Source organism: Artemia sp. Qi Xiang Cuo, chromosome 12 (genome assembly GCF_049724085.1).
Source record: "Artemia sp. Qi Xiang Cuo chromosome 12, ASM4972408v1, whole genome shotgun sequence".
In the NCBI taxonomy this organism is placed as follows: Eukaryota; Metazoa; Arthropoda; class Branchiopoda; order Anostraca; family Artemiidae; genus Artemia; species Artemia sp. Qi Xiang Cuo.
In genome coordinates this window covers 40,722,362-40,746,374 of record NC_142805.1, presented here as the reverse complement: position 1 = coordinate 40,746,374, position 24,013 = coordinate 40,722,362, and the positions used below count along the sequence as shown (strand labels likewise).

General features: G+C 34.9%; 1 protein-coding gene across 2 annotated transcripts in view; it reads left to right on the top strand.

Moving 5' to 3' along the window:
• Positions 1 to 23,698, top strand: part of vib (phosphatidylinositol transfer protein vib) — a 60,184-nt gene extending 36,486 nt beyond the window's left edge. The window contains exons 5-9 of one of the 2 annotated variants that reach the window (XM_089098116.1): positions 5,064 to 5,141; positions 6,900 to 7,064; positions 11,148 to 11,269; positions 16,840 to 16,930; positions 22,963 to 23,698. In XM_089098116.1, coding sequence (XP_088954242.1) covers positions 5,064 to 5,141; positions 6,900 to 7,064; positions 11,148 to 11,269; positions 16,840 to 16,930; positions 22,963 to 23,010 — 504 coding nt within the window. In that variant the 3' untranslated portion in view covers positions 23,011 to 23,698. Of the gene's footprint in view, positions 1 to 3,649; positions 3,728 to 5,063; positions 5,142 to 6,899; positions 7,065 to 11,147; positions 11,270 to 16,839; positions 16,931 to 22,962 lie in introns of both variants that reach the window. The other variant, XM_089098117.1, reaches the window with a different exon arrangement.
• The last annotated feature ends 315 nt before the right edge of the window (positions 23,699 to 24,013 follow it).

Below are 24,013 nucleotides of genomic sequence, written 5' to 3'. Positions count from 1 at the left end.
CAGAGGGGGGGGGCATAGGGAGTTATTACATTTAAAAGATAGTACCTTGATTCTTTTTTTATTGAAAGCAGGGATGCCAAAAAGTTGACAAAAATGAACAAGATTGTCGTGAGTTATACTTGATACAGCGCTCGCACGGTTTTTTCGTCCGAAGGGAAAGGGACATATGCGTTCAATCCGTTTTTTTTTTCTTATTGATGAAGCAGGTTTACTTTGAAAATATTCATTCATATGTACCAGGTAGATTCACACTAAAACGAATTGGTGTGACGAAAGTAATATCAACATCACCACCTAACGTCGCGCTCGAGCTACAATGGCGCCCTTTGTCCAGTGCCCAAGTTACATTAAAAGGCCAGGTCATAATAAAAGCTTTCAATTTGGGAGGTTCAAGGAGGAGTCTTTGACAGTCTTAAGACCTCAGGGTACTAGATGTTGCAACGGTCTTAAGTATCTACAATGGTTTAAAAAATTTGATCACTCCGCAAATGGTTACCAAAAATATGAACAAATATAACAAATGTAACATTTGGAATATTATAACACTTTTTTCAAATCTTTGAAGAACAGCAAAAAAGGCTAAATACCCCTACCTATGCTTGAAAGCTATTTTAAAAAGAAACTCTTTGGAGATTTCCATGGAAATGACCATAGCAGAAGCTTTGAGCCTGGGTGGGGATCAAAGAGGAGTCTCTTTGATCCCCACCCAGGATATATATATATATATATATATATATATATATATATATATATATATATATATATATATATATATATATATATATATATATATATATATATATATGTATATATATATATATATATATATATATATATATATATATATATATATATATATATATATATATATACGAGGGCAATTCAGAAACTAACCTCCGATTGGTCACAGTGCGTGTAGTGGGGGGAGTAGCGCGCCATCTGTGCATTCACGCGCTCAGCAGGTCAGTCGGCATCAAGCCGTAGTCGAGTGAACATCGTACCTGCGCTAGTGTAGTTATTGTGGTAGTTTGAAATGTGTGCTTCAATAGAAAATCCCGCCAAATGTGAAGTGCGTGCTGTTATAAGGTTTTTTTTACAGCCAAAGGATACTCTGAAGCAGCTATTCATTGTGAGCTTTGTGCCGTGTACAGACCAAAAGTTATGAGTGAAGGAGTTGTCCGTGAATGGGTACGCTTAATTAAAAGTGGACGAGAAAACGTTCATGAGGAAGAGAGGAGTGGTAGACCATCCTTGGTGGCTGACGAACTCGTTCAGACAGTTGATGCAAAAGTTCGTGAAAATCGACGTTTCACAATGGTGGAGTTGTCTACTGATTTTCCACAGATTTCTAAGAATCTTTTGTACAAGATAGTGACAGCAAGATTGAGTTACCATAAGTTCTGTGCACGATGGGTGCCCAAAATTCTTACCGACCACCACAAAACTCAAAGAATGGCCTCTGCATTAGACTTTCTGTCACGTTATGAGGATGAAGGAGAACCATTGTTAAACAGAATCGTGACTGGTGACGAAACCTGGATTAAGTATGTGAACCCTGAGACAAAAGAACAGTCAAAGATGTGGGCACATTCAGATTCGCCAACCAAACCAAAAAAAGCCCGGCAAGATTTTTGTGCCAGAAAACAGATGGCAACGGTGTTTTGGGATGCCAAAGGGGTGTTGTTGGTTGAATTCATGGAACGTGGGACGACCATTAATCAAGACGTGTACTGTGAAACACTAAAAACATTACGACGGGCTATACAGAACAAACGCCGTGGTATGCTGACTTCTGGTATCGTTTTTTTCCACGATAACGCCCGTCCTCACTCTGCTCGCAGAACAACAGCCCTTCTTGAGTCCTTCAAGTGGGACGTTTTTAACCATCCACCTTACAGCCCAGATCTGGCGCCAAGCGATTATCACCTCTTCATGCATATGAAGAAATGGCTCTGGTCCCAGCGGTTTGATGACGACGAAGAGCTCAAAGATGCGGTCACAGGCTGGCTCAAGGCACAAGCGGGTGATTTTTATGCAGAAGCAATTTCAAAGCTTCTGAAGAGATACGATAAGTGCCTCAATCGTTATGGAGACTATGTCGAAAAATAGTGCAAAGATGTAGTTGTAAGATGTATATATTAAAATATTTTTACTTAACTTGGTGTATTTTTTTCAATCAACCGGAGGTTAGTTTCTGAATCAACCGGAGGTTACTTTTCCTTGAAAATGGTACTATATTTTGTTCTCAAATTTGGTACACTACCATTTCCTGGAGAGAAAATACGATCTAGAAGGTTCAGACTTTGGGGAAATCCGTTTAGGCCCTTAGTTGTGGGAAAACATTTTTCATACGAATGACTCCACAAATACTTAAAATAGTTACAATAAATTTATTTTCATCGCGGGAGGCTCGTTTCCTTGGTAGGCTACTATGGATTAAGGAAAATATTCCGCTTATATTTAGTTCTTAACCTCCTTTTTTAGCTATTGTAGTTTGAAACAGTAATAGAAAATTCATTTGGAGTTATCAGTATTTAATTAAAAAGCGAAAATAAAAAGAAAACGTATCCGAATATCAGCTTTTTAACACTCTTTCAAAGTTAACTCACTATGAGTAAAACCTCTTACTGTCGGTTATAAATCTAAGATCATTTATCAAAGCAATGGGTTTTGCGTAAATCCTATTGTTTTTATTTCTTTGTTGTTTTTTTTTTGTTTTTTTTGTTTTTTTTTTCAATCATGGACACTCCGAAAAGCTTTCTTTAATGGGTATAGTTCATTTTAATAGTTAGCCGTCAAGTTGTCTTGTATACAGCAGGATGCTTCAAAAGTCGCTGCATATTTTTTGTGAAATCTGACGCTTAAAATGTTTTGAAGATATATTCATTTGCTATGACCATGGCTATGTCTAAAATTTCGCAAAAAAGTAACATTTTTGGATTCTATATGAAAAACGAGATAGATTATAGCTGAATTTTTTTCGGAAGTGTTTAAGTCAATTTAAACGTTTTTGATTCGAGTTTTTAATTTTTTCGATTCGCCAGCCAGTTTTAAGCTTTGCAATCTTTTGACGTTTCATTTGGGTATTTTAAAAAAAAAATTCCGATAAAATATACATCGTTTTTATTGAAAATTCCATGTTTGTCGTTTCAAGTTTTGAAAACACTACGGTTGTCCTCATGAAGGGGCCCTTTTCGATATTCGAAAGGTCATATTTTAGGAGTCAATAATTTTGACGAAAGACTCGTTTTTTCTAACTGAACACTAATAAAAAAAAGAACAATGTCATTTGATACTATATTTATAAAGAATATTGAATGGTTATTACTTTGTTATTATTATTATACCTAGTTCAGAAAAGAAATATTCCACCAAGATGAATGTTGCCCAAATGAATTTTGCCAAATATTCAAGCGGCAGATAGGTTTACCGTTTCAAGTTCCAGAAGTGCCGCCTTTGTTCTTGTCAAGGGACCTATTTAGTACCTTAGAGATTATGTTTCAAAAGTTTTTCCAATGCCAATTAAAATTTCTTTAAAAAGAAAAATAGTTATAGCATCCAAGTACACAAAAATACGCTGTGACTCTTGTATAATATATAATTTACTACACTGTTTCGATAATATTGACCAATTTGTTGACACTTTCAGAACCCTGGATATATGAAAAGCAATTTCAGATTAGTTGTGGAAACACTTCATGCCCCTGGATTTGGCGAGTTAGATAATGTTCGTGAGTTAAGAATTTATTTCAGGCTAAGGGCTACTTTTCTCAACTCGAAAAGGCGAATGAAAGTTGTTTTTTTTTTTTTGCTTTACTAATATATAGAACTTAAAAGCAAGGATTGGAAAAAGAAAATTTGTTGTCTGGAACTGACTTGAAACCCTAGAGGCCATTTTAAGTCTTCTGTTTAGAATTTCCCATTTTGTAATTGAATAAATTCAGTTTTCTTCCTTGTATTGTCAACGCCTCAAAGCTCAAAATTAGAAGACTTTCAGTGGATTGTGAATGTATTGAAAAAGAAACTATATTGACAAAAGGATCAAGAAATTGTCCTTAGGAAACAAAAGATCAAGAAATTGCCCTTAGGAAACAAAGGTTTAAATATGATTTGCTCGAAGTCATGCTTTTTTAAATACCCTTAAATTTTAAATTGGTTCTTAAGCATGTTTTGGAGATTAACCTACAAGAAAAACATTTTGGGCGAGGCAACTTTTTTTATTTAAATCTCTGTCTTTTTTAATGAGTAAGAATCGGTTTTCTCATATGTGCGTGGGTGTAATTATGCAAGATTATTTGCGTTAAATAGCATTGGTTCAAAGAGGTATAAATATTTGGTGCTTTAAATTAAAGATTTTCACTGGATCTTAACTCACCATCTTAATTTATCAATTGAACCTGTTTTAGCTCAACGTCGTCATGAGATTCTTTTTTACATCTTAGTTTTCCTCAGGGAAGTCATGGAGGGAGGGGAGGGGATGGTTCCGCCTATGTGTGGAGAATACTCCAATAAAAGCCTCGTGAGTTTTGACACCCCTCCCCCTCCCCCAAAAAATGAGTTGGGTCAACTTATTTGCTTTTCCTCATTATTCTCAGCAACTCCATAATCTATGTAAAAAATTTCGTACTTTACGATATATTGTGTAATTTGGGCAGAACTAAAAAAAAATGCATATTCTTTTCTATTTAATTTTGATAGTTCGTTTTTGTTCTCATGTCAATTTAAAGTAAAGACTGCGTAAACTGTGGTAATGGTGGGGGAAATAATGACTAATAGAAATCAATGCGGCACTGAAATGGAGCAAGGTCTGGCCTGTAGTAATACAAATATAATTTTCAATGAAATTGGGGGGTAATTTTCTGGCTCATAAGCATTGTTTTTTAAAAATTTCGCAAAAAATTTGTATATTATAACTATTAATTGAAGTTCTTTCATTTGCCTTTTCCATGTGTGATTTAAAGCTGTATATCTTGACTTAACTAGTATAACTAACATTAGTTAACATTAATTGTGTAGCTTGAGTTGACTAATTGGTGTGATTTCTTTTGCCTGCCGCTTTTTAGAATCCTGGATATATGAAGGAAAATTTCATTATTTGTGTTGAAACACTTCATGCTCCAGATCGTGGACATCAGCATAACGTAAGTGGTATTTGTTCGCTATCATTGGGTTTATATTTGCTTTTTATTTTGATAATATACGTTCTCGAACCTACAAAAAATTATTCTTAACAGTTGTTGGTGAATTTATCCATAAAAAAAAACGTTGCTGATAAATTTTTCGTTCAAAACGTGAAAATAGTGGATACGTTGTATGATTGTTTTGTATGATTCAATCTCTTAATTTCACGCCAGATCGCCTGTTTCTGTAAATTGTCAACAGCGAATTTTTTCAGGTCAATATTTATGTTTTCACGTTTCTATAAGCAGTTTTAGGAGTAATTGGAAAGATGGAAAAACGCCTTGAATTTGCTCATTCTATGAATGTGCTGAATCTATGATCGACTACAAGTTATAAGAATACTGTCTGTGTAAAAATTAAAACTGCTTTTGGTTATGCTTGCTTGCTTAGATTTTATTCCTCCTACGTTGGCTGGCGGATAATGCAGCAACGATGCATCTCCACAACGACCTCTGAAGAGCTTGCGGCCACAGGTCTTCCAAAGGCAAGGCCGTATTCCGGGGGCCGTATCCCCCCCCAAAAAAAAACATTTTTTTAGTAAAACCCTCGAAAAATAATCCTGGATACGGCCCTGTCCAAAGGTGTTCCCCCAGTACAGCATGCTTATCAGAGCATCGGCCAAGTATCGCTTTATGCCGTTCACGTCTAATACGGGGAGGTGGCAGAACAGGAAATTATGGGGGAGTCTACCATCGCCCATAAAGAGTATGCCGCCCAATAACACCATCTACCACTCTGAATTTTCTGAACTGTCACTAATTGATTGACTTTTTCGTGTAAGAAGGTGCTCATAATTCTATCAGACTAGTATATTCCCAGGTTGTGCTAGAGGTAGTTATTTTCAAAACCTTGTATTGGTTTCTCGAGCTGTTCTGGAAGTCTCCATGCCCTGACCCGCACATTAGTACAAAGAGAACATTAATATTTGAGAGTCGGAGCTTGAGAGAGTATGCAGAGTTTGTCAAGACCTAACTTAATTTGGTAAAAGCAATTTTTTTTTCATTTATAGTATGTTTTGTTATTTGAAGTTCGATTAAATAAGAAAGTTTTCTTTCTAAACCAGCGTAAAATGTAACTTTAAAACAGAAAGTCTCCTGTGTGTGAGGGGGTGGATGTGCTGCCCCTTCAACCTCTCTGTTCACGCTAAAATTTCACTAATTCTTACCTAGGGGAAAAAACTAGCCACTGGTTCCTGCAAGGTACCAATTGTTGCAAAAAAATCCTAAGTTGGATTATTCCGTACACCTAGGAACTCTACCGCTTGCCCAGTCTCTGTTTAGCCTGTCTTCGCCACGCAAAGTACCTCATCGCTGCGATATTCTTCTCGGCAGTTTATCATATCTAAACTTACATCGTCTGACGCAAAAAAATATCTATTTTTCAGGTGATTTCTCTTTGAAGCTATATCTCAATTGTTATGTCTTTTTTCCTCTTTTAAAACTATATTTAGGAATCTTCTTAATGCTTATATTCCTCGCGCGTAAGTAAAATTCTATTTTTCTATCTCTTCTTGATTTCCATGCTGAGCATGTCTTCTCTGAATTTCTCTACTTTTTGTTACTGGTTTCTTTCTTAATTATTTCTTCTTTTTTTCTGATGTTTTTTCCTGGCGTAATGCTGAAAATATATGTTATAAAAATTCACCACTATAATCAATAATTGCTGTTCAATTGCTAGGCCTTAATTTATCCACTTTGAAAGTTTTTTCTTTTATGTAGGTTCATTTGTTGACCAGTGATCTTCTGAAACAAAGAGAAGTAATCAAAATCGATATAGCAAATGATCCTATTGCTTCAGGAGATTACAAAGCTCATGAAGATCCAAGCAAATTCAAGTCAGAAAAAACAGGACGAGGACCATTAGTTGGGTGTTGGGAAGAAAATGTAAGGTTGAAATTAGTAGGCTATTATTCTCCATACTTGGTTTCCTTGCTTGTTTGCTTATATATAGTTACAAAAAAAGCATCTCCACTGTTTCATTAATGGCATCGTACAGCTTTGAACTTAGACTAGATTTCTTTACTAGAAAAGATTTTTTATATTCAGGGAGCCATGATAAAAAAAAAAAAAAAAAAAAAAAAATCGTGAAATAACTGGGAGTATTGAGATATACCATATTATGAGCATTTTTTATGCGAATTGACATATTTTGCTGGGTATGGTCTGTTAGAATAAGTCAAGGTTCATCCAGGCAGAGCCAGGTCCAGATTCACCAGATTCGTTTGTAGTTTTCAAGTCAAATTGTAAGTTTAAAAAAATATTCATTTTTGCTTATATGTAAACGAATAAATAGTTGCAAGCTCAAGGGAAGGAATAGTTCAGCGAATAAAAAAAATTATTTAGTGCTTGTATAAATTATACCCAGCTTAAGACCCTGGGATCATATGGCCCAGGGTTTATGCAAATAAACCTCATTAAGGCTTTTCCTGTTGAGCTCGTTAAGGCTTTTCCTGAATCTTTGAGTGCTCCGTTAACTTTAAAACTCAACAAGATTACAATGTCAGGCCAGTATCCGCGAAATTGGAAAAAGGGATTCGTAACCCCTATCCCCAAAAAAGGAGCCCCCTGTGGTTTTACTGGTGTTCGGCCTATTACGATGACATCGATTTTTAGCAGGATTTCTGAAAGTTTCATTGCTGGGTGGCTGAAAACTTTTATTCTGCATAAAATTGACCCTCAACAATGCGGTAATATTCCCAAGAGTTCGACAAGCCCTTACTTAGTTAGTTTGCTAGGTAACATTTTAAAGCATCTAGATGAACTGGAACGCTGGGTCAACCTCATCGCGATTAACCTAAAGAAAGCATTTGACCTGATCTGCCATAGAACCCTTATCCACAAGATATTGACAAATTTTAATGTTGATGTATATTTGATAGAAATAGTTGCAAATGTTCTGTCAGGTAGAAATAAAAACAATCTAAGTATAAATCAGCCTATTCTGATCCCCAGGGAACAATTTTAGGCCCTCTACTTTTTTTGGTTATGGTTAATGAGTCGGCAAATGATGAGTCGAATCGTTTTAAGTTCGTTGATGACCTATCCGTACTGGAGGTTAGGTGAAAAGAGTGTTTCAAGTGATGCAGACAGAATAATGCGTGTTTTTCATGCCAAGCTGAGGAGGGCAAAATGATCGTCAATCGTGAAAAATCGCTCGTATTAACTTTCTCTTTTCTGAGGGACAGTCCATCCCTTGCTTTCCAGAATGTTTCAGGCATCATAGATATCAAATTCTTACGAATTTATCTTAGACATGACCTTAAGTGGGATAAACAGACACAGGAGATGATCAAACGGGCAAACCTGGGTATCCTTTCTTTTAAAACTCCTTTCTCGTCAGGTTGTCCCAACCTCCCTCCTATTGCATATTTTTCTTACATTTGTCAGACCGCTGGTAGAATATGCTTGTCCCGTTTGGCATTACGGCCTGACTTTGGACCAGAAGGACTGCCTGGAAAGGATCCAATACCGAGCTCTTCTGGTAGTGTCTAAATCTCACAAAGTCCCTTATTGCTCCCTTTTGGAAGAACTTTCACTTAAAACTCTTTCGACACGTCGTGATGAATTGTGTTTTATGTTTAGTGTCGGTATTTTGTAAAATCCGCGGCTTCGTGGAATCCTCCCCCCTGAGAAACTCCCTTCGTGCCAAAGGCTCCGGCGAAATGTAGCTCAACCGGTACCAAATATTTAGTCGGTACCAGCACGGCATATGCGTTACGCAAGTAGTTTTGTTCACTTGTTCGTCAAGATTTTTAATTCTGCACCCACTCGTCAATAATTGAATATATTTATTTTCTTTGGTTCATTATTCTTTTATTTGTTTTATTCGTTTGACTCTGTTCGACTATATTTAGTTTGAATCTGTGATATTTTGAATCAATGTATATTTTGCATGACGATGGCTATGGATGTGATTTTCATGTTTTATATGTTTAGTGTCTTATTATGGCAAAAACTACCGCTGATGGGCATGACCGTTTTTATGGCGTCTGAAAATGAAATCGTTATTTATTTATTTTTATTTATTTAGACAGGGTCCCATGTAGAAATTTGGTATTCTTTATTAGGGGATTTTAATGCTCAGGTCGGTAGAAATAGGATAGATGGTATTCTAGTCTAGGTAAATATGATGTAGGAAAAGAAAACAGTAATGGTTACAGACTGCTGCAGTTCTGTAGGTATAACGAGCTAGTTATAACCAATACAATATTTTGTCATAAAATGGCCCATACGTTAACGAAAATTTTCCGGGAACAGTTGGATATTAAACTGAAGATTTTAAAATTTGACAATGTAGAAGATGTATTGAATAATTTTAGGAAGTAGTTTGTGAAGTCGCTGATGGTATCTTACGGAAGAAAGTTAGAAACGCAGCTAGGAATATTATAGAAAATGCTTTATGTTGAATAGAGAGGAGGTAGAGCCTGCACAAGAATTATTTGAGTGATGGATCGTATGAATACAAGAGGAATGTGAAGACAAAGGAGAAAGCATTAAAATGTAAATTAAGGAGGTGTGAAGAGGCCATGGATAAAATTGTTGAAGATCTGGTAGATTGAGCCAGGCGACATAATAGTAAAATATTGTACTGGCACGTTACTAAATTGAGAGGGAATAGTCAATCTGTAGTTGTCCCAGTTAATGATAGGAACGGGGGCACAGTTAGTGATAAGGAAAGAGTTAATATGGACTGAACATTTTGAGAATGTGCTAAACCAGGATAGATTTACAGGAAAAGATATAGAGAAGAATGAAAAAGTTTGTAACACTTTGGATGTCAAGGAAGATTTATTTTGTGAGGAAGAATCAGAGACAGTACAAAAAGGCTTGAAAAAATACTAAGTCTCTAGGTGCTAATAGTGTGGTGAGTTTTTTAAACATTGTGGTTGTAAAGTTAGAGATGAGTTACTGAAGACTATGAATATGGTTTTTGAAGAAGTGGAAGTACCTAGCGATTTCTGGAAACTTTTAATTAAATCCCTTCATAAGAAAGGCGATAAGAATAAGTGATTAGTGCTATGCACAAGAACAAAATTGCTGCGGTTATGATAGGACATGAGGCTAGTAGCTGGTTTCGTATTAAATCAGGAGTTAAGCAGGGTTGCGTTGTATCCCCATTTATGTGGATCATCTCGATGGACTTTGTCCTAAGCGACACAGCATAGGCAATGGGAGACCATGGAATCAAATGGAGAGGAAAAACTCTCCTTAACTTAGATTATGCTGATGATTTAAGCATCCTAGATGAAAGTGTGAGCAAAATGAATGAACTTTTAGAGGTTTTGCGAGTTCAGGGTGCTAGAATAGGTTTTAAAATTGATTTTTGAAAATTAATTAAGGTTTGAAAATTAATGTCAAGAAGATTGAGTCGCTAAGAATAGGAATAAGTGAAGATGAAGAGGTGACGCTGGGTAACAAGAAGATCGATCGAGTGGACAGCTTCACTTAGGTAGTATTATTAGTAAAGACGGTCGTTGTAGTGAAGATCTTAAAAGTAGAATATCCTAGGCCCAGACTGTTTTTTCACAGTTGAAAAAAGTTTGGAAGAATGAATCTAATATAAACTGAGCTTATTTATTTGAAACAAGCAAATAAAACATACCAGTTACTTCAGGAAATGTTGCAATTATGCGTGGAACATAGCTTTGGGCATATGACCCCCCATGCTAGCTCTATATTCAATTATTCTGTCAGTGAAATATAGCCTGATGTTCGATAATGAGGAATCCTTGGAATTCTAATGAAATGATGTGATTTTCATCAAGATTGCTTGACTCTTTGGGGATGTTTTCCCCCTTTTTTTCAAGAATCAAGTAAATATTCTTAAGCTCGTAGCTTTGGATGAGTAACAACTTAATGAACTTTATATGTTTTGAATCAGCATAAAGAACCAATTCTTTTGATATATCTATTATTATTGGTCCCCTATTAATAGTCCCTCTAGTTCAAAGCCGTATTTTCTTTCAGGCAAATCCAGTAATGACTTGCTATAAACTAGTAACATGCGAGTTCAAATGGTTTGGTTTACAGAACCGCGTAGAATCTTTTATAATGAGTCAAGAAAAGCGACTTTTCACGACTTTCCATAGGTAAGTACATTTGAAGGCATTTCTCTTTGAATAAATCAATTGGTTACAAGCCAAATAATTTTGTTTTATATGTATGAACGTTAAACAAGTGTTTACTTCAAGTCAATTTAATAGTTCCTAGCTCAAATAGACTGGGGCACATTCTCTATACTTAAAAACTTTAGCAAACACGCAAAATTATGTATACTTTTGCCACCAGGGGATTGTTGTAGTGTGATTGAAACCAGCCTCGTACATTGTTTGTCACTTCTTGGGGTGCCAATTGCCCCTCCCCCTCTCCCCAGATTTTGATAAATGTGTTTTGGTATTTTTGTTTTAAAAAAAATCTAAAAAACAATTGAACAAATATGACACCCTAGATTTAATTTGGATCTTATTTTAAAAAAGAAAAAATCCTTGCCTTCCCTCTCTTTATTTTCGTGAATTTGTGCCACTGGTCGTTTTCCTCCGCTATATGCTTTATGAAGGTAACTGATTCGGCAATTGAACTGCTCTATTGTATTATAAGCAACGAATCTTCAGACTTCCTGGATTGGATGAATAAGAATCGAGTAAACGAATGTTTTTGAAGTAACGGCACTGGAAAGATGAGACTGTCGAATTGGAGTCGGTAATAAATATGTTATTAATTAGGCCCGGATTTGTTAAGGTTTATGTTATCTGTGCAAATTTTTAGATTTTAGTTTTTCCATAGTGCTACAGTTTTAATTTTTCATTGTAAGTCGGCATTTTTTTTATCATGCGATAGCTAAGATTTCGCCATCTATCCAACTAATTCTTCATCCATCTGTAGATGTCCATCTATCCAACTATTTTAATAAGGTTTATTAACCCATATCTTCATTAATTTCTTTTTCTGACTTTCTTATGCATAAATTAAAATTTGTTTACTTGCATAAATGAAAGAATACTACCTATTTTATAAGTTCTATCATTTCAAATGAAACGCCACTCGAGTATGCATTTAAAAACTGCCATGATCTCTTAGATATTTTTACATATTTGCTATTGTTCTTTGTTTTTTAATTTTTCTGGTTAGCATTTGTTTTTTCGTCGAGTTTTTGTATATTTCGTAGTTTTCTTCTTTTTTCTAGTCGAAATACAAGGTTGGCGGTCAAGGGCGTAATTTGCCATGAGGAAGGGGGCAACTACCGCTCCCAGGCCCTGGTTTGCCCACCAGACCCCAGTTTACCCCCTCCCACCTAGCTGAAATTTAGTTTCTTCTAAAATCTTGTCAAAACTAAGATAAGCCTGCATAATTCAAGCATCCAGAGAAACGGGTCAGTTTTCTTTAGCATATATCTATGCTTTTATGGTACTATACGGCTCATTTTTTATTTTTCACTGTCATTTTTACTTGATTTAGTAAAATTGGCTCTAACTTTGCCCCTGCCCCCACCCACAGGATTTTGACAAAATTACGCCCCTGTTGGCGGTGTGTGATTGTGATAGCCATTCTTAGGAATAAAACTTAGTTGTAAGAAGTGACGTTGCTGTGATATGGCACTGCGTGTCACTACTTATTCAAACATCCATATTAATTCAAACGAATGTAAATGCATAAGGGTTATATAATTATAATTATAAGAGCCAAGAATTGAATGAGGTGACATCAAAGCCCTGAAAAATAGACCAAGGGTCAGGTATTGGATTTATATGTTTCCTTCGCCTAGTGAAGGCGGGGCCAAGTGAAAATTGAAGCACCTTAATTGAAAATTGAAATAACTTGTATATTTGGATAGCCAAGTAAAAATTGAAGCAGCTTAATCACTGGAACAGTGAACAGGGGTAATCTCTTTTTATACCATATTTTGGAAGGTGCTTTTCATTTTTTCCAGTTGAATGTCAATTCGACAAATTTTATGGGAGGGATAACATTCCATTGTGCTGTTTAAAAGTAAGTTGGTTAAAAAAGAAGTTGTCTGTGTCCCAGCACGTAAAGGCAGTTTATTTTGAATGTGACTCAAGCTATTCCTAGACAGTGTTTCCAGATTGCTAAATTTTGTCTGTTATTCAGCTCGTTTATTTGTGGGTAAGTTTTGAAATTTCTTAGAATCTTTAAAAGGTTGAAAGTTCAATTTTAAGTGCATTGCAGATCTGATACTTGAACTTAAGTTTGAGACCCTTTAATCTATATCAAGTTTGACGCCTTTTATAAGATAATATGAATACATAATTGTTTTTGGCAAAAAATACAACTAATTACCTCTGTTAATTATTCTGTAGTAGGAAATCGCCTGCCAAATGTCGTTCCACATGTTTTTTTCTCTCCAGATAACCGTGTTCAAATTTCAGTTATTCAATTCCATGTCTGGATAGTCCCGAGCAAGCATTTTCATGTTTTTATTAACTCGGCTTTTCTAACTAATATCTGTATATCCAGTGTATTTCTTGTGCTGTAAATATTTTCTGAAATAGAAGAATTCTGGATAATCCAGTTTCCATCTACCGGAGATTTTCTTAGATAGTCTTGCCCAAATGTCAAACTGAAAAAAAAAGTAAAAATACTGTAACCCAAACCAGATCATAAAATGAAAACAACACTATCTTTTCAGTTGCAAAAATAGAAAAAAAAAGTTATCTGGGTAGATATACATTGAGCATATGATAGGATAAAAATATACTATATACAAATACGCTTAAATGGAATAATTTAGATATAATTTTGTCGTGGAAGCAGCACTTTGGTTTTATTCTGTCTTTCTTTTATTTTTTCTCTATCCTGCTGGCCTCAGTTAATTGCTGGAAAGTGGCTTACGGAAAGTGTAGACCTCTTGCCGGATTGGTGAATATAGTATTACATACTGGAAAGCTGCGTAAAATTGTCCAGGGCCAAAAAGGATAGTTTTTGCTCCAGCTCAGAGTGTGAGCAGACTTTTATAGTCTGTATCATAGAGAACAATTTGAAGTTGTTCCCCCACCGCTTTCAAGTGGAAAGCTGTGTTCATATAGGGAAGAAACAGGTAGCAGTTTCAAGTTGAAGTTGAATTTAAATTTGAGAGTGCGCAAGATGTGCGATGATTTTCTGTCCCAGTGCTAAAAATATTTTCTTGAATAATAAATAAATAAAAAGTTAATTAAAAACGGAATTTTTTTCCACGGTTCGAAAATCCTGTCATCTCCTTTTTCACCTCATTTCTGTTAATTTCGGTAATGTTTATGACCGAAGTCTTGACTTGGTGCATTTACGGGCCGAGCCCCGATTCAATATAAAACGGAGCTGGGGGTGCATAGTGGACTTGTCGCCCCTCTGTTACCCTCCAGCATCCATCCTCTCCCGATCTTCTTGTTAGCAGATAAGTAACAAGTTGGTACCTTGTCAGAAGTATAATAGCTCTATCTCAGTTTGTTTTATTGGTTGCATGAAGTGGACTACAAACTTTTGGGCAAAAAGGTAGGCTTGTTGCACATTTTTTGAACCACAATCCCACAAAGAATTTTAATTTGTTTGACAGGATTAACAAAATGTGCGCAAGCCTTTTTTAAACTTTCTTCCCTGCCCAACGCTAACATTTTTGTAAGAAGCCAAGCACGTGGGCACCTTGACTGAATCAGAATTATTCAATGGTTTTTCAAATTAGTTTAATTGCAATTGGAGAGTGAATTCGCAAACCATGCGTTCCCGGTGGCCCGTAAATCCTCACTATGGAAAGTTGTCCTCACTATGGCAACTCTTTTGCAGAAAGACAGGCGTTTCGCAAAATGTCGAAAGTGGAATCATGTGAGACTTTTTAGTCGGTATGATCGGAGAAGACGCAAAGTCGGCCATATGCGCCTCCAATATCTTACCTACATCTACCTATTTCAACGGAGGCACTAAGTTGCTCTATAGCCCGTTCTAACATCCCATCGCCAACTTTCTTGCAGAAAGTTAGGCATGTTGCACATTGTTTTAACTATGACAACAGTTAAAACAATGTTGTTTTAATGTGAATTGTTGTTTAATGTTGTTTTAATGTTTTTGTGACCACGAGAAAATTTCAATCGGAATGATTGGAGAGCAACCGAAACGCTCCTTCTAACATCCCACCGCCAACTTTCTTGCAGAAAGTTAGTCATGTTGCACATTGTTTTAACTGTGGTCACAAGAAAATTTCAATCGGAATGATTGAAGAGCAACCAAAACGGATCAGAGATCTCTCTAATGTTCTTGCCAACTTTTTTGCACCAAGATAAACATGTTGCATCCTTTTTTAACTGGAATCATGCAAGGATTTTTAATCCTTTTGACTGGAGGACCAAATTGGGTCTGTGGCTTCTCTAACCACAAATTTTTTATCAGAAAGGTAGGCATGTTACGTCTTGTTTAAATCGAATGTGTATAATGATTTTCAATATTTGTTATTTGAGCCTCAAATTAAGATAAGCGTTTTGCACGCCTTTTGAACTGGAATCATGCAAGGATTTTTAATCTTTATGACTGGAGGACCAAAGTGGATCCCTGGCTCCGTCAACCACAATGTTTTTATCTGAAAGGTAGGCATCCTATACCTTGTTTAAATCAAATATGTATAATGGTTTTCAGTATGTTTGATTTGAGTCACAAAGTTGGCTCATGGTCTCTTTAAACGCACACCCACTCTCTGCCTACTTTTCAACAGAATTGTAGGTATGTTGTACCTTTTTTTAAGCGGAATCATGCAAGAGTTTTCGGTCTCTGGTGATGGAGGTGCATAGTTGGTCTTCGTCCTTCCAATGCCTCGTCCACCACTCCCAATGCCAGCTCTGTGCAGAACGGCAGATATTTTGAACCACAATGACGGAAGGATTTTCAATCTTTTTGATTGGAGAACAGGGTTGTGCTTTACTCCCCCTCCCCCCCCCGTCATAGTAGAAAAGAAGGTATGTTGTACCTTGTCTCTTTCGATTATTTGCAACGGTTTTCAATCGGTCTGATTTTAGCACAAAATGATTTGGACCCTTTCAACATCTTTCCCTGCCAACATTTTAGTGCAAAAAAAGGCATATTTTATCTTGTTTGAAGCGGAATCATACAATAATTTTGGACCTGAACCACTATAGACACAAAGTAGGCCTATGTTTGGTGCAACAGCACCCCCACCCCAATACCACCACCACATTTCAGCAGAAGGGTAGGTGAGCTCTTTTCATCGATCGGTTCCAGCTGTATGGGACAAGTATCTTGGACCAATAGGACATCAAAATTATCGTTTTCAAGATTTAACTTGCTTTCTAAAATTATATTTTTCAGAACCATCAGCTCTGTTAAGAATCGGGTGATTTATTCTTACTTCAATGAACTCTTTAAAATTTAGATTCCATTATCTAAGGCTAACTGCTAACGTCCTATTTTGGTCAAAGTGAACCAAATTAGAAAGATTTTCAAAAATTTGGATTACAAGGGCGGAAAAATTGTTATCATCTCCCTTTTTTTTCTTTTTTAGGCAGGCTTCTGTAAAGATAGAAAAAGTCGAAATCTAACTGTTTATGTTTCGTTCTTTTACCCAATCTCTAACTAGCCTTTCCTTTTTGGCATATTTCGGGAAGATGAAATAATTTGAAATAATTGGAATAATTGCTTTCAAAATAATTTAATTTTTATTCTTTAGGCAAGTATTCTGCTTGTTGGATCAATGGCATGGAATGACTATGGAAGATATAAGAGTCTTAGAACATCAAGTCCAAGAAGAGCTAGATAGGGTAAGATAATTGCTAATTTCCCTACACCTTTTTTTATGAAAGTGATGCTTTTTTTAGCTCTTAATACGGCTGATTTTTGGAGTTGTTGGTAATTCTTGTAAGTGCCAAATAGTTATGTACATTTTTTTTACTACAGAAAATTTATGATTAGTTTTATGTATTACTAGGTTTCTAAAGATCGATCTTATCGATGAAGGTTCATGTATGGTTTCCCATAAAGATACTTCTATTATGAAGGAGGTTACTGTCACCCTTAGGGGTAATATTGTAAACTTGTAATTAATAAATATGATATTCTGTGTACTACATTTTATGTGAAATATAATAAAAAACAACTTTGAACATTTTTTTTGGCGGGGGGGGGGGATAAAACATTCACATTTTTCAGCATTTTAGTGTTTTCATAGAATCGTTCTAGGGGCGATGGAGCCTTTGATAAACCACTGATGTGGTTGAGGAAATAACTCCTACGTTTGGGTATGGCAGTATACATTTAAGAACAATCTAATATAAAACGATGTATGCTACTTAGAACACATGGGAAGACTAAACCATCTAAGACAAACTCTCCTTCTCCATCCCACTCTATCTGTAGCTTTGCACTTTAGCCTCTTCCACAAAGTGTAGACTTCCTTTCAATATTTTCTGTTAACTTCTTCCCACCGGCTTAATATTGTCCTGGTTTTTGTTTTGCTCCAGCTTGATTGCCAAAAGCCTCAATTTCATCCTTCATCTGCGAAACATGACCTAACCATTTTACTCTTTCTTTCGTCATAGACCTGGACGGTGGAACGTAACCACATTTTTCGCATAGCTTAGTGTTATAATACACAGTCGCTCAAACGAATACATATAACTAACCTTAACGAGTTCCTTCAAAAGAGATCTAGCATATGCCCTAAACTTTCCGAAGCACAGATGTTTCAGATGAATATGTAACAAATATTGTAATCTAAATCTATGAGACACTGATCAAGAGCAACCTTAGTTTTGGAACATGTGCATTTTCGACCTGTTATTTGCCGATATCCAGGATTCTAGAACTCAAAAGTTGGTCTCCAGGATCTGCAGTTCCGATTCTCGAGTCTGGCTCCTGATTATCGATCTTTGAAATCCTGCGTGAGTGTACCCTTGTATCTCTCAAGCTAGCAACGTCTCGCATGTATGTAGTAAAACCAAAAACTCAAAGTATAGATTCTTGGTTCTTGAGCCCTAGTTTCCTGGACATCGAGTTCTGGAATCGTGGGTATGCACACATAGATCTCTGAGGGTGAAACCTCTTGTCATTATACGTTTAGACCGAATGTTCGATAATGGAAGGTCTCCTGTTTAGGGAGTATTCAGTTGTATGAAGCTGATCAACAGGAAGAAAGGCATAATTTTGTATACAATGGGGCCTAGTTCGTCATTGATTTCTCAGTACGTTGTTGTAACAAAGTGAGTGGGGGAGATAGGATATCGGGCCCTAAGTGCAATGCGCAGAGAGGTGCCAAATTATCTCCAATAGAAACAATATTTTCTGGAAACAGTAGCCGACTTACTGTAATAGTATTTTTTTTACGGTGTATTATGTTATAAAATAAATAATATTAGTAAATTGGTCTACTTATACAATATATTAAATGTTGTTTGCTTGTCAACTGTATATTTGTAAACAATTATATAAATTCTTATAATAAACATTGTCTTTTTAAATAATTCTAGATGATGGTATATCCAAATTTTCCAATGACAGATTCTCATATCCGAATCCAATCCTAGTTTTACCCTAGTCTTTTTTACCCTGATTTGAGTCTAACCTGGTCTCTATTTTTTCCAAAAAATAGTATGGTATTTTGTAGAAACGCAGTTAGTCACCATTTGCAATAAATAATAAATATTTTAAGGTAGATGATATGTTCTACTATTGTTTGTGATTTTATTTGTATTGCGTAGAAATTCTATATGCTATATAACTATATCAGGCCTCCCACCTGGATCATGATTATGAAAAAAATGTCATACTTTTGATCTAGGTTCGTAAGTGGCTCATAATTTAGAAAAAAGGTTCATTAAGTTTGTAGTTTACTTGTCACCAACTAAAAAGGACATGCTGATGCTATCTTTTTCCATATAAATGAAGCAAATGTGCAATTTTTTTTACAAAAACGAGACAAACTAGAGCATTACAAATTTTCAGAACTTGCATTTTTTGCAAGTGTGAAAGTGTGCAAATGTGCGGTTCCTCTATTCTCGCCAAAGCCCTCTGTGTGACATCGGGTCTTCTTGTTTGGCCCTGCTTTACGATGATATTACAAATGCCAAAGGCGTCAAGGAGCTAAATATCATGACAAAAATGATGGTCGGAAACCGATGAAAGTCCCTGTGTGCCATCTACAGTCCTTTTTCATAGGACACGCAAAAGCAGAAGACATACACCAGCACCCTATTGCAGGTTCTACAGGATGCTAACATTGATCCCTCTAAGTCTTGATGTTAGGAAGTGACGGGTCTAATGTCAATAAGGAAGTATGGAGGCTAAGTAATCTTCCCAGCGTAAAACTACCACAAATCACCATAAATAAATAAAACTCAAAGCCAACAGAAATTACAATAAATGACCGAGTCAAACTCAAAACAAGCAAAAATTAACATGAGTAGGGCTGACCGTCCCTATGCCTTCTCAGGACCAGAACATAATTTACACTTCACTGAAAACAAAATACATTTTAAGTGTTTTCATTTTTTTTACTTTAATAAATAAAAAATTATTAAAACTATAAGGAATAAATGTCTGTATATTAAACTGACAATCCATGGTCTTGGTTTTTTTTTTTTTTTTTTTTTTTTTTTTTTTTTTTTATGGTTGTGTTGTTTTTTTAGCAAAGTGCAAATTATATTGCAGTTTTGAGAAAGCATGGGGATTGTCAGCCCTACTCGTGTTAATTTTTTTTCGTTTTTGCGTTAGACTCGGTCATTTATTGTAATTTCTGTTCGTTTTGAGTTTTGTTTATTTATTTATGGTGGTTTGTGGTAGTTTTACGCTTGGAAGATTATTTTAATTTATTTCTGCTCATTTTTGGCTTAATGGAGCTCTTTACTATTCTTTGAAAAACATGTTTTTGGAAAAAGTTTTTTAACTTAATTATTGTGAAGTAGCCACAAGAGGAGCCAATGATGTGTTGCTGGATCTTTTCAAAAATTGTAGCTTTGAGCTTAATCAAAACGGCCACAATCTGCGTGTTTTTGGAAATAGTAGAATTTCTTATCGAAAGTGATCATCCGTGTGGAGAGGGAGAAAAGCGAGTTTAAAACCGTCTTTACTTGAGAATCGTCATGTTTATTGCAAATAGTGCTCAGTTTTCCACTCTACAGAGGGCCCATAAAGTCTCTTTACAATCAAAGCAATTTATTACATAGACTTGTTAAAATATTTTAACTAGATCTATTTTATTCTAATCTGTGTTTATAACACTTGTTATGTTCACTTAGTTGCCCAAAGCACATCAAGAAGGTACGCCGATTTCTTGCTATATTTGCTGTTGAATAGCCTCACCCATGGCGCGAATGACGTTGCGAATCCTTGGCTTCAAAGTCAGCAATGTCTTGCGACTGATACTGATTTACATATATAATCGTACTTATATATATATATATATATATATATATATATATATATATATATATATATATATATATATATATATATATATATATATATATATATATATATATATATATATATATATATATATATATATATATATATATATATATATATATATATATATATATATATATATATATATATATACTAGTTACTCGGTTGCTCATGATTCCACAACACGTATTCACTTTTTGGACTATGAAGGTGAAGCTACCTAGTCACTTCGTTCGTATTCTGATCCCCAGATCCTCAAACTGTGTCTGTTTTCTTTCCCTGAATCGTGAAAAGTTCTTCTTCACTGAAACAAATCAAACAGTTCATGGTAACGAGCTGTAAGTAAGGAGTGACCAGGCTCAATAATAACTGAAACTCGAAAAAAAGGAATTTTGATACCAATAGATATATCAAAAGAATTGGATTTTTATCCTTATTTTAAATATTTAATTTTCATTAAATTTAGTCTTACCGATCTAAGGTTATGATCCTGAGAAAATTTGCCTGATCTTCAAAAAAAAGAGGAAACACCCTGTAAAAGTCATAGAATCTTAATGAAAATTACACCTTCAGATTCAGCGTATCAAAGAACCCTGTAGGTGATCTGATGGATTGTAAAATCCAAGTTAAAGAATATTTTACTTTTTCTGCTTTGAATTACATAATATGTAACTGAAAACCGACATGGATTATTTTGAAGACGGTTTTGTGATGCTCTAAAGGGAAATATCTTGGTAAATAAGTCAATACAATATCTATTTGAAAATCTGTGGCATTTAGCCAAAAAAGGATAAGTCTTCTTCGCAAATTTTTCTGGAGAACAAATTTAGTTTCTATCAAATTAGTAAATTGCGAAGTGAAAAAAGGGTAAATACCTCCTTAGCTTGGTTTTTCATGACGAATCGAATAAAATTACTCAAATCTGCCTGGATGAAAGGATTTAGAAGACACGGGACTAATCCCATGTTGGTATAATGCTTTTCTAAGGTTTTTACATAGACCTCACATACCTCAGCCAAAATTGGACTTATTATTCTAACGATTTAACCAAACTGTAGATCATGAAGGAAGAAATTGATTGGTGTTTTTAACTCATTTCACAGAAAAAATTTGCTTTCAATTATTTCTATCATATGCGCTCTGCTGAATGCTCTTATACCCTGATCCGTTAAAACAAAAACGTGTTTAATCATAATTTCCATATATCCTTCTATATTTTCCCCTTGCTTCTAAGAGTCCTTATAAAATTTCTTCTTTTTTTGTGGCTGTGAAATGCAATTCTCGTAAAAAATACAGTTCTTCACGCAATTAAGGAATTTACTTATGCGGCTGTATTTCACTGAATAGTCAAGTTTACAGAGAAAAATAGACTTTAAATCTTCGACACTCTCGGAATGTATTACTAAGTTTGGTATTGTTGTGGTTTGTTTTATCTGATACACAGAAGTGGGCAACCTTGCCTTCAGGTCACCAGTTGCCCATCGCAAGGGTATTTATTTGCGGGCTGATGATGGTAATGGATTTAGGCCATGGGTGCCAGAGAGGCCAGAGTGTAATGCCCCTTTCCCGGGAAACAAGAAGATATTAGAAAGTATATGTATAAATAGGAGAATGAGGAATATTTCCATTTAAATCATTTTGAAAACAGAGCTCCTGGTAGCATTGACCCCTTCCCCGGGAAATTTCCTGGCGGAAATCTTGGTTCAGACCCTTTTGGGTTACCATTACCTTTGCTAAAGTTAAGTATGAAATTATCGACCACTTTTTATTTTATTAGGGCTTTTTATTTGGTTCATGCCCTTGCAGGACAAGTATGAAATCATATATATATATATATATATATATATATATATATATATATATATATATATATATATATATATATATATATATATATATATATATATATATATATATATATATATATATATATATATATATATATATATATATATATATATATATATATATATATATATATATATATATATATATATATATATATATATATATATACACACACACACACACACACACACACACACACACACACACACACATATATATATATATATATATATATATATATATATATATATATATATATATATATATATATATATATATATATATATATAAAAAAAAAAAACAAACAAAAAAAATATAAAAAAAAATAAAAAAAAAAAAAAAATAAAATAGAGAGAGAGAGAGAGAGAGAGAGAGAGAGAGAGAGAGAGAGAGAGAGAGAGAGAGAGAGAGAGAGAGAGATATATATATATATATATATATATATATATATATATATATATATATATATATGGCCTTGTGTCTTGACGGAGCCGTAGACTTAGAGATCTGTAGGAGTATTAACAATTTTCATTTTCTTTTTCAGCAACGAAGAGAAGGTCAAGTTCGAGGTATTACTGCTGCTTCTGACTGATCTCACTTACATCTAGGCGAAGACAACCAAAATACTAAAATCTCAGATACAATAACTACGGAAAGACTAATCAAGAAATGTCATAGGTTGAAAATGTTTTATGTATTCCGTCTGCTGTTTTGTCCTGGGACTCGATAGTTTTTTGTTTTCTTCTTTCTTATTTTGTTTAATCTGGGTATTATTTTTGACAGACCAGTTTACTAAGTCTAAAATCAACAAAATCAGCTAGTTTATGAAGAAAAGAAAAGTTACCACTGTTGCAGTTCAAAATTTGAAATTTTTCATTCACTGCGCAACTTGAGAAAAATTGGGATCCGAGGCTAAATTTCTGTCGAATTAGATTGTTCTCTAACGCAGTTCGTTTCGACTCTCAATCGGCTAATGTTTTCCCTTTTCTTCCTTAAATTTTTGGTGGTATGGGACTAAGTAAACTGATCTATTTCTATCAATTGACTTAAACTGATTCCTGATTTACATCATGTTTTCCTTTTCTTCTATCTTTTAGATTAAGAGTAAGGACAGTTTTTGGTTGACTGTTCCAAGGTAATTTTTTGCTAAATCTTTTGTGTCCTGAAGTAATGTTAATGTTGTATGTGTATAGAGAATTCCATACTTATTGTCTTGTAATAGTTAAATATTTCAAGAAAACTCCCTATTGTTTGAATAAAAGTTTAAGTTGCTTGTGGTATCAAGTTGTTTAAGAAGTATTTATTTCTACGTAGAAAGGTTCCGGGTGGATTTTGCCATCTTTTCTGGCAAAATCAGGTTTTGTCAGTTGCCTATTGCAAGTATTAGTGTCCCGATATTTCAACGCCAATGTCTGAAACTATCATTAGGCTTAAAATTTTCCAAAAAAAGAATTACTTGTACAAATAATTGGACGAAACCTTTTTTTTTTCTTTTTTTTTTTGCTCTCATGTAAAGTCTTTGTCGCTTAACAACGGCTTTTGAATTTCCGATTTCGAGATGCCATGGGCTCAATTAGAGTTAGGAACGCACTCTA